General features: G+C 37.4%; 1 protein-coding gene across 8 annotated transcripts in view; it reads left to right on the top strand.

The window, feature by feature from the left end:
- Positions 1 to 5,043: 5,043 nt before the first annotated feature.
- The window catches only part of LOC107219509 (prominin-like protein), a 55,191-nt gene continuing 47,588 nt past the window's right edge, over positions 5,044 to 12,646 (top strand). For all 8 annotated transcript variants that reach the window (XR_006903500.1, XM_015657752.2, XM_015657751.2 and 5 more), the window contains exon 1: positions 5,044 to 5,413. Coding sequence is in view for 7 of the 8 variants with exons in the window: in XM_015657752.2 (XP_015513238.1) it covers positions 5,092 to 5,413 (322 nt within the window). In the remaining variant the exon portion in view is untranslated. The remainder of the gene's footprint in view (positions 5,414 to 12,646) is intronic.

Below are 12,646 nucleotides of genomic sequence, written 5' to 3'. Positions count from 1 at the left end.
CATGAAAATAAACGAAAATCGTTACTCGTGGGTTTTCGGGGATGCCGAATTCAACTCTAGCATTAGAATTATCGGGGGGTATAAATTATAAACATTTTAATTTAATCTTGAATCATATTACACATATTAAAAAGTACAAATTCTAGTCCTATATTTTTTCTCTCCAGTCGACACAGAAAATTTCTGTTCACGCAGGTACCCGCGGTAACGATACTGTACTCTCTTGATAGTTTTGGCGCCTTTTTCGAATCCAGTTTTCAGGCAGGAAAGATTTCCGAACCAATTTTTTTTATAATATGTGTAATATGATTCAATATTAAATTAAAATTCTTATAACTTATACCCCTGGATAATTCTAATGCCAGAGTTGAATTTTGCATCCCCAAAAACCCCCGAGGTAAGATTTGCGAGCGATTTTTCCGAGTTTCCAGTCGTTCTTATAATATTGCAAGTAATTATGCAATTGCAAAATGGATTTATTGGCCCAGAATGCATTTTTCGAAAAATGGCCCCACCAGACGATATAGACTGTTTTCCTGGGACCTTCCTGAACACAATGCAGAAAACTGCATCTCGATATCTGCTGTCTCCAAAAATTTCCGATTTATTTCCTATCTTCCCTGGACTATAAGTAAAATAAAGTTATCAGAAAGTGCGCTTACAACAAGACAGTATGAGTGTGTAAAATTGAGAATTTCACTCAAGCGCATGTGCTAATGTCGTTTACCACTTAGTCCAGTCGGAATTTACATGAGTTCTATTCAACAGCCGTGTCAAATCGCCCAATTTTTTTGTAGGTAGTTTGGACCTCAAAGAATATAGTGTGAAATTCGCGGAATCGCGAAATGACGACTTTTGGCCGAAAAAATTATTTAAATAAACAAATGTCACTATTTTGATGTTATTATCTTTGGAATGAGATTTATCGAAAAATGTTTTCTACAAAAAATGTGCGCCGTAATGAAATCTACAAGATAAGTCCTATGCAAAAATCACGTAGAATTATTAGTTTGGCGGTAAATCACTGTTAAACAACAATTTTTCAAAAAATTTATTATTGTAAATCTACGTGATTTAAAAAAAAAAAAATTTTCACGACAATTTATAAGGGATATATGGAAATTGTTAACTAAGCCGCGCGAGGCTTGGAGAATATCAATTTTCATGAGCATTTTCGAATTCGTGAGAAAAAACTACGTGAAATCAAAAAAAAAAAAAAAAATTTGTTTACGACATTTATAAGGGAGATATGAAAATAGTTAACTACGCCGCGCGAGAGGAGCCGCGTGGCGAGACGCAGGCCTCCACCACGCCACCCGGCGGCACCGACGCCGCCATCCGTATATTCCGCGCGCGAGCGACCGAATGCAATCATGATCTACCATGAGATTAATGCTCAAAACTGTTTCTATAATATCAAATATTGTGCCTAACACTATTACGAATGCCCGCGAACTTGAATTTCGCGAAAATGTTGATTTAAACAGTAACAAATTAAACAAACGTAAAAATGATTGTATCTCGATTGTAATAATGATATTGAGATTTTTTTTTTTAATTACGCGTCTCGCTAAGACCTATGAGAATATTGAAGAACATTTTCAATGACTTAAATATTTAAGGCGTAACTCCTATTTGTTTATAAGCTAAAATTTTATATCCTCGAAAAACATGGTTTTTTTTGAAAACCTATTCTTTTCAGTTTAATCCTGAATGTACATGCTGAAAAGAATCACCCTGATTTTTTTGCACCTTCTCGGCCTTGTGGAACAAGTGCTATATCGACACGCCGGATTTACGAAAATCGGTCATTATTGCTAAATTATATAACATGGCTGGACAAAACTTACCGATATCTCTTCAGGACAGTTTTTTTTAGGTGGTGGATGAGTTTCAGAACAGTATTTTATAAATGAACCACGTAAATACAATAATAAATTTTTTGAAAAATTGTTGTTTAACAATGATTTACCGCCAAACTTGTGTGACAAGGGACGATAGTTGGCGATTACGATGGACGTGAAGTCCATCGAAGTGGTGGACTGGTTCGCCTGATCGAAGAGAGGTTGGCAATCGCACGAGTTGCGATCTTTGCCCCGAATCACACAGGATAGTTTTTATAACAAGCGAATGAAAAGTGGTGGTGACATGCGTGGTAGTTTTGCGGGATGCAAGTGCTCAATTTCTTCCCTCTAGGGACGAAAGTGAAGTAATTGGGGATTGCACGTGCGCGCACCTATCTTTGCAACACTGACTATGAGATAAAATTGGCTACTTTTGTTGAGTGGGGGTCAAAACTTGGAAGGGTCAATAATTAGAATAACCGACACATACATCGAAATTTGAATTGTTCAAAATCTTGATTTTCGTTGTTTTATTTTCGCATGTTCGAAATTTCGATATATCGGCCATTCTAAATATTGACCCTTCCAAGTTTTGACCCCTACCCTTTTCGTCACGCTCAACTGCTACGCAAAGCCCCAGTTTTCATACAAGTGTGTTAAAAAGTATTTTCTAACTTTTATAATTGGTATGTTTTATTTCAAGTGCGCAGAACGCCAATTTACAGTATTAATAATCGTGTTAAATAAATAATTTTTATCCTGTAGTGAAAACGTGTATATGTAGCTCATAATACATGAGAATCGTGAAAACAATAATTCACACTACTTCGTCCTTAGATATACCTACAAACTCTTACATGTAACGATGTGACAGTAAGATACAAAATTGGCGAAAATACATACGTACAATGTACACAGTAAATAAAAAACAACCGTTAATCAGTGAGAAAAGAATCAGTTTATATTCAAAGTATGAAGTAGCTACACGAAAATACATCCGCGACCACTTGACTAGAGATGAAAATAATGATGATAACACGCATATTTTGTCCATCACAGGTCTTGCTACATGTCAAAAATGAATTTAGTTTGCAGGACACGTGACATATGCCCTTTTGTCATAAACCAACACACAATTTTCGCCAAAAGAAATCAGAACCGTTTAACCCGTTAGCAGTCAGGTGAGAATGACATTTTCGTGCCACTTTTGTGTTCGAAAAAACACTGCATACATTTATTCTATAATTCAGCGACCATTGAAATTGATGTAGTAAAAAAATAAAAATTTTTCTTAAATGCTCGCATATGTGTCATGACACAAAAGTGGCACGACTTTTTTTTCTCCCCATGTGTGTCACTTACAGTCAAGGGGTTAACTAAACTCAAATTATGCCCGCAACAGCACATATATACGGTAACCCTCGAATTACGCAATGGCGTATAATTACGTTTTCAAATACATATTTTCGTTACTATAGCTACTATTATAAAACTAATTAGTATGATCCAGTGTATAGGAATAAAAAGTCATGTCGTTCTAAATCAGATCGAAAATCAATCTCAAAGGTTCATATTTGTTACTATTGCAAATTTTTTCAAAATTTGACGAAATTTGTCACAGTCAGCGCGATTCGACATGTAATGCCAAACAAAAAACTTTTGTTTCATGCAAAAACAAAGTCAGGAAATGTATTCCTACGAGTGATAATTTAACAACAGGAATACATTTTTTGGCATTATTAGAGCTTTTTATAGAAATTTGTATTCGGCATCACTTGTAGAATTGCGCTGACTGTGATATTTTCGCATTAGTGATGTGTAGGCTTTTATAAGAGTCAAAATAAATTAAAATTAACGCAGTTGGTAAAGATTGATTATAGCATTCTCGCAAGGATGAATTGGCCGCGCCGTCTATGTCAAAAGTTAAGAAAAGCAAAGAAAATCGTTTAACAAACCTCTAGAAATGTTATTTATGCCAAAAATAATAAACACTAATGAAACCACATTTCTGGACTATGAAATAAAAGCAAATCGGAGGAAATTCAAATAAAACCACCGATAATATCTGTAATTTCAGAAAAGGTTTTATAATTAAAAAGTCCAAAATGATTAATCTCTGGTATTTTTTATTTGAATTTAATGTTTTCGAATAAATTTGTTAGCTGTAGAGATAGCTTGCGAAAAATTTTGCAAATGGTTATTTCCAGAGCGGATAAAAATAGATTTGTGCCAATACAGTACAGCAGATGTTAGTCAACAATTACATTAATCGGCGCGGTTTGGCAAAACTATGTATAGTAAGACTCTTCCTAAAGGTTTTCAATTAATTTATGGGGATTTACTTAGCGAGTAAACTGAGCTCAAAAACATTCGAGTCGGATCAAAAACACTAGGGTTTCATTATTCAGAATTCTCTAATTACATAAAATTTTTCTCAAATCGTCGGTATCTTATCGTTAGTATGTATTATTCGAATCAGCTTTGAATCATTTTTGTCGCGTAGTATAGAAACGTTATTCTAGTCGATTTCACCATCATCAGCACAAATAACATTACTGTAGATTTTTTCGACGGTTGTTCCCTGTCCTAAATTTTGATTCAGACGTCCAGCTGATTCATTCTTATTGTTAACGATATGTAACAATCTTACCCAGACCCTCGATGACCGAATAATTTTTGAACTGTGCGTGCACTTGTGCCGTAAATATTGCATGAAAGTAGTGCTGTGTCATAGATGATACGATTTGACTCCTAGTTACCTCCAGAATCTGGGAAAATTTGTCAACCGTGCCGATACCATTGCCTTCCAAATGTGCGTATACATACAATGCAAACCTGACTCGGTTGGTAAGAGTTACTGCTGTAACGAAAAATCGTAAATAAAAAAACAGACAAGAAGAACATGCGAAAGGCGAGGTCGAGGGAAAAATTGACCGATCGAACGAAGCAGCTCGCTTCTTCGCAGCATCTCGGTTCCCATTTGTCGCAAAGTTAACGCATTGATTGAAAACCGACACAACGCAACGTGCTGAGTTAAACGCAGTTCTACAGCGATTGGCGACCGCAAAGAAGATCGAATCGTGCATTGTCGTGCATCGAGTGCAGAAGCCGCCGCGCTGGGGGGATTGGTCGGATTGGTCCGTTTCGCGCGTTCCGTCGTCCAGCGAAATGATGACTCGAGTCGAGACTGTCAGGCTAGTCGCTCGCGGCGCGTCTCGGCCGCCAGTCGTAGTTAAAAGTGGTCGCGATGGCCGCCGCCGGATTCGTTCGTGGTGTCATCCGCCTTGCGAGGGGGTTTGTTGCCAAAGTGGTGATACTATCGATACTCGCGGCCCCAATCGGGGCGCAGAAGAGCTTCCCGATGAAGATGCGCGACATAAACGAGGACTTCGACCGTCAGCTGGACGAGATAATGGCCTCCGAGGCTGCGGTTACCTACTCGACGATAAACACAACGGGGACGGCCTACGCCGCCTCGACCAAGTTCAACCCGAAGGGAATGGGTCAGCTGTACAACGTGACGAACATGTTCATCGACCTCATACAGAGCAAGCAGGCCTACCCCGAGGGTGAGTCGCACGATCCGCGCGTTCAGTTCCCTTCGCAACCCCTGCAGACGCTCGGATACGCCCTCGAAGGGCGGCGGGCGTAAAAATGGCTGGATTGTTGGTAAACAAGATAGCTGTCAAGAGGCCCGACGAAGCGGTTGTCCGTTGTCAGTCGCGGAAACGCGTCGTTCGCTGTCTTCGGTAGCTGCGTTCTCTTCCTTTCTTTACTGTTCCTCTTCCTTTGTCCTGTGATTTCGCCACTTTTTTTTAATCCTCACCGCCTCCTAGCCTCGGCTGCAACCTGTTCACGTATTGATTTTAACCCCGTGCATGTATAGCAGGGCCATACGCGCGCATGGAAGTGAATCTATACGCGTATGGATGCGCCTCGGTGAAGCTTGTTTTCAACCAGTTTGTCCTCGTCGTGTGTATGGGTGGGCATGTACCTCTTACACGCAGGGAGCGAAATCTCTCTTCTAACGGTTTCTGAAAACGGTTGATTTATCGTCGTACCGACGACTGTTACCGGGACCCAGATGGTAAAAACAGAATTATGAAATAACGGTTTCGGATAATTGGACGTTGCGTATGTGCAGCTTCGGGGTCAGTCGGCTGGAATTCAGCTCGATTGAAAATCGACGTGCCGAATTGTTACAGTAATGGACACCTTCTGCGAGGAGAGTTCAATTATTCTAGAGATGATAACGGCTCTCTCTGTTTGTAAATGAAACCCAAAACAGCAAAAGATGTTACCTATTCAGCTGTTCGGTTGACAATCAATAAAGGTGATACGCGTAGGTTTTAAATCACGAAAAATACACCTTACTTCGAAAATACGTCAGTATTACTGAGAGTGTGTTGCAGTTGATCGATAGAGAATTTGCAGAGAAACCGACAACTCCTGATTCATATCAGTTGAATAAAGGACGTGGTTGTGGCATTTCAGACATAATAATTTTTTCTCTCTATAGCTTCGTCACAGTCAATTGAGTATTTTCTGAATTTATAGGGAATATTGTTCTCACGGAATTACAATCCGGTCTCTTTGTTGCAATGAGGCTGACAGCTCGTAACGATAATATAACGAAATACACATGGAGATGGAAAATTATTATTTTCCAAATTTAGAGTGATTTTCGAGTAATTAAGTTTGCAATAGATTTCATTCGATATTGAAATATTTTTTAATATACTTCATACTCCGTATGAAATTGTGTTCATAAAATGAATGTTTATTTCCATAGTTTTTTAACCCTGAAAAGAAATCAATATAACATGGCACGTTAGTTATGCAAATGTGTAGAAGGTTTTTTTTTTGTATTGTAATCAGATATTCATAAGGTTTTTAAATTTTCAAGTTGAAGTGCGTGCCTTAATAATTACGCAACTGACTCTAATTCAATACCGTCGACAAAGCGAAAATTGTTACACAGCCTTTTATAGGATTCCGTTTGTTAGCGTTTCCTCCGTTGCTCAAGCATGACGAATTAGTCAGGGTTGAACGAGAGTCGATCTATCGGCATCCTAGCTGCTTTCAGGGTCGAACAAAAAGGAGTAGAAAAACAGGAAAATGACGATGCAGGAAAGCTAGCATTTCTACTTGGCTCACTTTGCCTAACAATTCATTACTACCAGGGCTACTTCTTTTTGTCATGCATACATAATATGTACTATATTCGGTTCCTTCACTCTGCAGGAATATACTAACCAAAATAATTATCGACGCTTTTTGTCAAACTTTTCTCGTTCACTACACGTATGCACATGTTAATAAACGATCGTCGAGAAGATTATTGTTCAATGGCCTTGTCCAAAATTTGAACGGTGAAAATTTCTCCGCAGCAGAGTTTGCTCCATCAAAGCTGCTTTTTATTACCACAAAAAGTACTTGGAGACAAAAGTTGGAAGTCACAAAAAAGACACACAATTCCCTGATATTGTTACAATAGTATCTTTTTTTTCATTCCATACGTGCATATACATAATATCACTTTTACATACCCGTATACGAGTATAACGCATCTGTCTATAATTTATACGTTTATACCTGTAACGTATTTTCACACGTGTATAAAACATTTTAGCAATAAAACAAAGTTCAATGGATTTTAGAGTTCATTGATTTTAAGTATCTTTGATTGATCCAATTTCGGTGAGCTCTCACCATCGATACTACAATAATTAGACGATAGCAATATCATTATAAATAACTAGGTAACAAAGTATATTTTTTGCTCATATTTTACTTCGAAGTTACGATTAAAAAGAAAGGCGTGCCTGAGCAGGAAAACAGGAAAAAATTGCCACAGAAATGAGTCATGTTAACCGAATGAATCATGGGAAATTTTTTCTGAGAGCTGAAGAATACCGTAAGCTATCGCGACAAACTTTTATTGCTCGTATAATTATATAGTCGTTATACAAAACACGAGATGTAAGAGGAAAGGCTTAAATTTTATAATATAGCATGTATTGTATGCACAGCTTTCGAACGATAACATATACTAACACATATGGATGTCAACAGTTTTCCGTATCATCTCTATCGAAGACAATCGCTTTTTTTCATATTTTTACGTACCTACGATCGCTACGCTGATAACATTGAGAAAAATTTCATTTGCTGTGATTACTAGAATTTATTAGAATCACGTTAATATCGTTATTGTAACGATGCACGTTTAGAAAAAATCTTGACTTCGCACCTCTCGGAATTTCTGAAATTTAGTAAACCATGATAAATAAAATTTACCCATATTTTGCAAAGCCAACTCCTTGAAATTGATTCTAAAAGTGGGCAATAATGATTTTTTTCTGATGTTTCGTTTCGTTACGTTAACGTTACTAACTTCAGCCTCATCATCAATATTCCCGATAAAATTGTATATCGTTACAATAACGGTTTGAATATTGCTGAGATTACAGGAAAATTTTTACACAAATAACCCTATTTACAATTAGTATGATTATGGTCCTAAATAATACACATCCTTCGGTTATTACTAACATCAAATCTCTTTGTTCATTCAACTACATTTTTCACCGAAATCAAATTATCGCACAGTTACGAGGTAATATATGCAGTACGAGTGGCCATTACAAAAACGAATAGTACATAACAGATGCTAGATTTTTTGGTTACAGCTACAGAACTCATCGTCATTTTGACCCTTCCAGAAATATATTTTTCTATTATGGCAACAATAAAAAAAAAAAATAAAAATGAATAAATATTAAATACTGTAGTAAGAAAGACTAAAAATTTCTCTGGGTAGGTGAATCTATCTTGAGAAAGATAAGTTGTTCGTAATAACTCGACAAGCTATCGAATCTGTGAAAATCGATATTCATTGGTATCCAGAAGTCACGGTATTCAATCGAGATTCATGGCATTCTCCGTACTTATACATACATACAAGGTAAATGTCTGGGGCATAATTCGTTTCGGGAAGTTTGTGACGCCGGCAAAAAGTAGAACAAATGCCAATTTCGCAATGTGTACACATGACCGTAACATAGTGGGTATACTTATCGTCAGTATGCGGTTACCTCTACATGGTTATGCACAATGCCACGCGGGCGGAACTTGCCACTATATATGTATATAGAAATGCTTATTCCCTGTGTGTATATTATACCTGTACCAGCTTATGCCATATCTTTCGTAACCGAGACGTGGTGTATAAGCCGAGTTGCGTATTTTAATAAGCTTCAAATTGCTTCGCAGTATGTATGTATTTCAGCCTACTTTAATGTTTTATCTCTCATCCTCATTGTCACTGATATACAGTATTATATACTGATATGTCGATGCTATTTGATGCACGTATCTTTCATATGCGTGGAAATCAACTACGAGAATCTTATTCCTCCACGGGGGAACAAGGATGTCTTTTATGCTCGATTACCGTGCTTAGAAGTATTCGCTTAGCCCGATATAATATATGAAGATATAATCTCATAAGTGGAATATTGTAAGCATATAAAGTGTTTATCCGCAGGTTGAACTCAAGAAACAAAGAAAACTTTATCTTCACCCATTTTTATTTTGACTATTTGTTTTTTTTTTTTTTATTTTTTATTTGTCTTCACAACCGTTCCCAGACAAACGCGTTTCGTCCATGAAAATATCAACTCAGATATCTGATTCAAGATACGCTAATGCTTCTGGGACTTGCGGATTTGAGGAATCAATTCACGTTCACTCATAAAAAGTAACTGGTTCACGAAAGCTTTGAGAATTAGTACATTGTGTAACCAGGAGGCAAACTCGGTCTTTTTGGGTGGTCCGTAAGTTTGCAATATGAGTCGTAGACGAGCCAAAGACGAAAGTGGAAAACCGTTGCCTCCTTGTTGCACACGATTCTTTATACGACAAAAGTATGTTGCGAATTTTCTCACGAAGCACGAAATTGAGATCAGGGTCGCGTAATGTCAGATACCTTTCCGTCGGCGCATGCGCGCAGTACAGAAAAGACCGCTTTTAACTTCTAGGAATTAATACTTTTGTACTGCGCGCATGGGCATTCGCAAACTCGCGCTACCGTCATAGAAACGGGTACTTTGCGTACGGAAACCACGCTTGAAAAACGCGTAAGCCATGTTCGCGTTATAAAAAATATATTTTTATCAATTATACAGGGCAGTTGAGTTCACAAAATATGAGTACGTTCTGCTGTATTACGGTTTTTCGAAATGATAATTTTTCCGAAAATTGTATCATCGCTACATATCGGATTATATTATATTTTATTTGGATTTTTGTTTATTTTTACTAATAATACTAATCATTCAATTATAATTCTTGTGACAATACACAATCACATATTTTTCTGGACTTTATAGAGCAAATTTGTGTCGTTTGTCACTTAATATTAATTTGTAGGCCGAAAACGAGCTCTCTGCGTCAACTGACGTTACTGGACATAACTTTAAATTTGGCGCCATTTCTAGAGATATTTCTTGAGACAAGATTTGACCTGTGCCGTTGATATATACGTCAATCTTCTTAATTGCCTCAAGACCCTACACTTCTACACTTGTCGCTACTAAAATAAGCATCATCGGCAAGAAAGTACTAAATTATGCAATAACGTTATAAATATCGCGTTGCAGGCATCTGCACATGCAAACACGCACATAAATGTAATCCAATGTCTGATCATCACAATAATGTTAGGAACCTTAACCTCGTGAGGTATCGAAATGCTGACAATGAGTAGTTTTGAAATTGAGTCGGTTCTCATTCACACATACGTTGTGTTGATTCACGGAAGTATCATCATGAACTTGAAAATATTTTTCAATCTACGTAAGAATCTGTAAACACCTGTAACTCAGTCGGTATGTTTCAATTAGTACCCGTCGGTTCAAGATTACTGTAGAATAGTCAAGAGAAGAGAGAAGCGGAAAATCAATGTTAAAAATTTTTCAATTTTAATACGGACCTTTCTATTACATATGGTATTTTAAGCATGTATACTAGTTGGAATAATTTCAACACTCACTTTTCTTTTAAAAATTTATGCACAACGTTAATGCGATTAAATACGAAGACAGAATTTAGGTACATAAAGTATTGAAGGTTTAGGGCAATGGCAAAGAAATGAAACCAATGCTGAGACCTGTAGTCGATTTTGCTGGTCCAAAGAATACCTGGGCAGATTTCTCATTTCCTTGAATACACAAATTCCTATACCTGTGGAGTATTTGAAGAATGAACGAACCTTTTTCACTTTGAACGGCGAAAATCTTTCGTTTCAAAATTTTCTGCAGAATCACTCGTTATTTTGTGATACAAGGCTTCGATGAAGATTAAATAATTTTTAAAAATTTATGACTAGATACGAACGGCAACGGAGAATTGAATAGAAATCATGCAGACAAACAGTTGAATACCGAATTCGAGGGTTGATCTACATATATTGAAACATGATTTCCTTACCAGTGACTAACCAGTCCCTGATAGTCGCTAGTAACGGTTATCAACCTGTGCTTTCTGTTTGCATTTATAGTTGACGGTTACGAGGCATTAGTCACCTAGAGCGAGTGACCGCGGCTAGTCGGTCACTCTACAGTCACAAAGTATGACCAGAGAGGCGGAGGATCGAGAAATACACAGTATATAAGTATTAAGTATGAGTGTGTTTCTTTCGGAAGCAATATTTTACTTAGCTCTCACCTCGAGACTTTGTTTTAAATAGCGAAAGAATCCTCGCGGAAAGATATCTCTTATCGTTAATCGAACTTTAGAAAGTCGCTCCCGGATTCCAAGTTTTTCCGTTCAAATTAACCAGAGAAAATATCGAGTTTCTTTTTAATTTCTTGCCAGCTTACGATTAGCCAGATTCAATTATACGGACTTAATTCTGGTAGCATTTCGTAGTGAATTGAATTTCCTACAAAAGTATCCTGTGATCGATATCCGTAGCTCAAACGGTTCAAAAGTCATCAGTCTCGAAAGTTAATTTTATGTGATAATTCATCGTTAAACGTCTTCGGTTGGCAAAATTTTCCGTTTAAAAAAAAAAATTCGAAGTATATTTTTGTAGAGAGCTTTTTTTTTTGCTGCAAGAATAAAGCCAGGAAATGTATCCTTATAATCAGCGGCACATAATTCGATAACAGGAATACATTTCTTGGTATTTGTCCCGCATGAAGTGAAAAAGCTTTGGATATTTCCGTTCGGCATTGCATGTAGCGTTGCGTTCAGCGGCATTTTCACATCAGGCTTGGATAATCGTCAAAAACAGTGTCGTTGTACTCAGCCGGTAAAGACTGGCTACATCATCCAGTTGGAAACTGTTATTAGACTACTAAAATAATGTTTTAACCAAAGAAACAGATTCAAAGTTAACAATCAAAAAATGTGGTGTCGACCATTGCAATTACATTAAATAGCTACTCTCATCACATTTGTATTTTCTTCGAATTTTAACCTTTCATGCACGTTTCCGTACCGATGTCACCGGTATTATCATACTCTTGATAAAATATCTCGTGCATTATATACCCTGCTCCTACACGATCAGGCCCTGGAGTCTAACGCGGCTCATAACTAATCGGTGATTAACTCCCCGCATGGCGCGTATCCGCTTTTCAGTCCACCGAACAGAGAGCGCGGAGAACCGCCATTTTCACACGGGACTGTACCACGTGTCGTTGATCTTTAGAGCACTCTGCATGTGTGCGCGTGTGATGTGTGCTGCCACTCCATATGGAAGGCAAAGCGCATTGCAACTATATTCATTTCGT

The sequence above is a fragment of the Neodiprion lecontei genome, chromosome 3 (genome assembly GCF_021901455.1).
Source record: "Neodiprion lecontei isolate iyNeoLeco1 chromosome 3, iyNeoLeco1.1, whole genome shotgun sequence".
In the NCBI taxonomy this organism is placed as follows: domain Eukaryota; kingdom Metazoa; phylum Arthropoda; class Insecta; order Hymenoptera; family Diprionidae; genus Neodiprion; species Neodiprion lecontei.
This window is presented reverse-complemented; position numbering and strand designations above follow the sequence as displayed.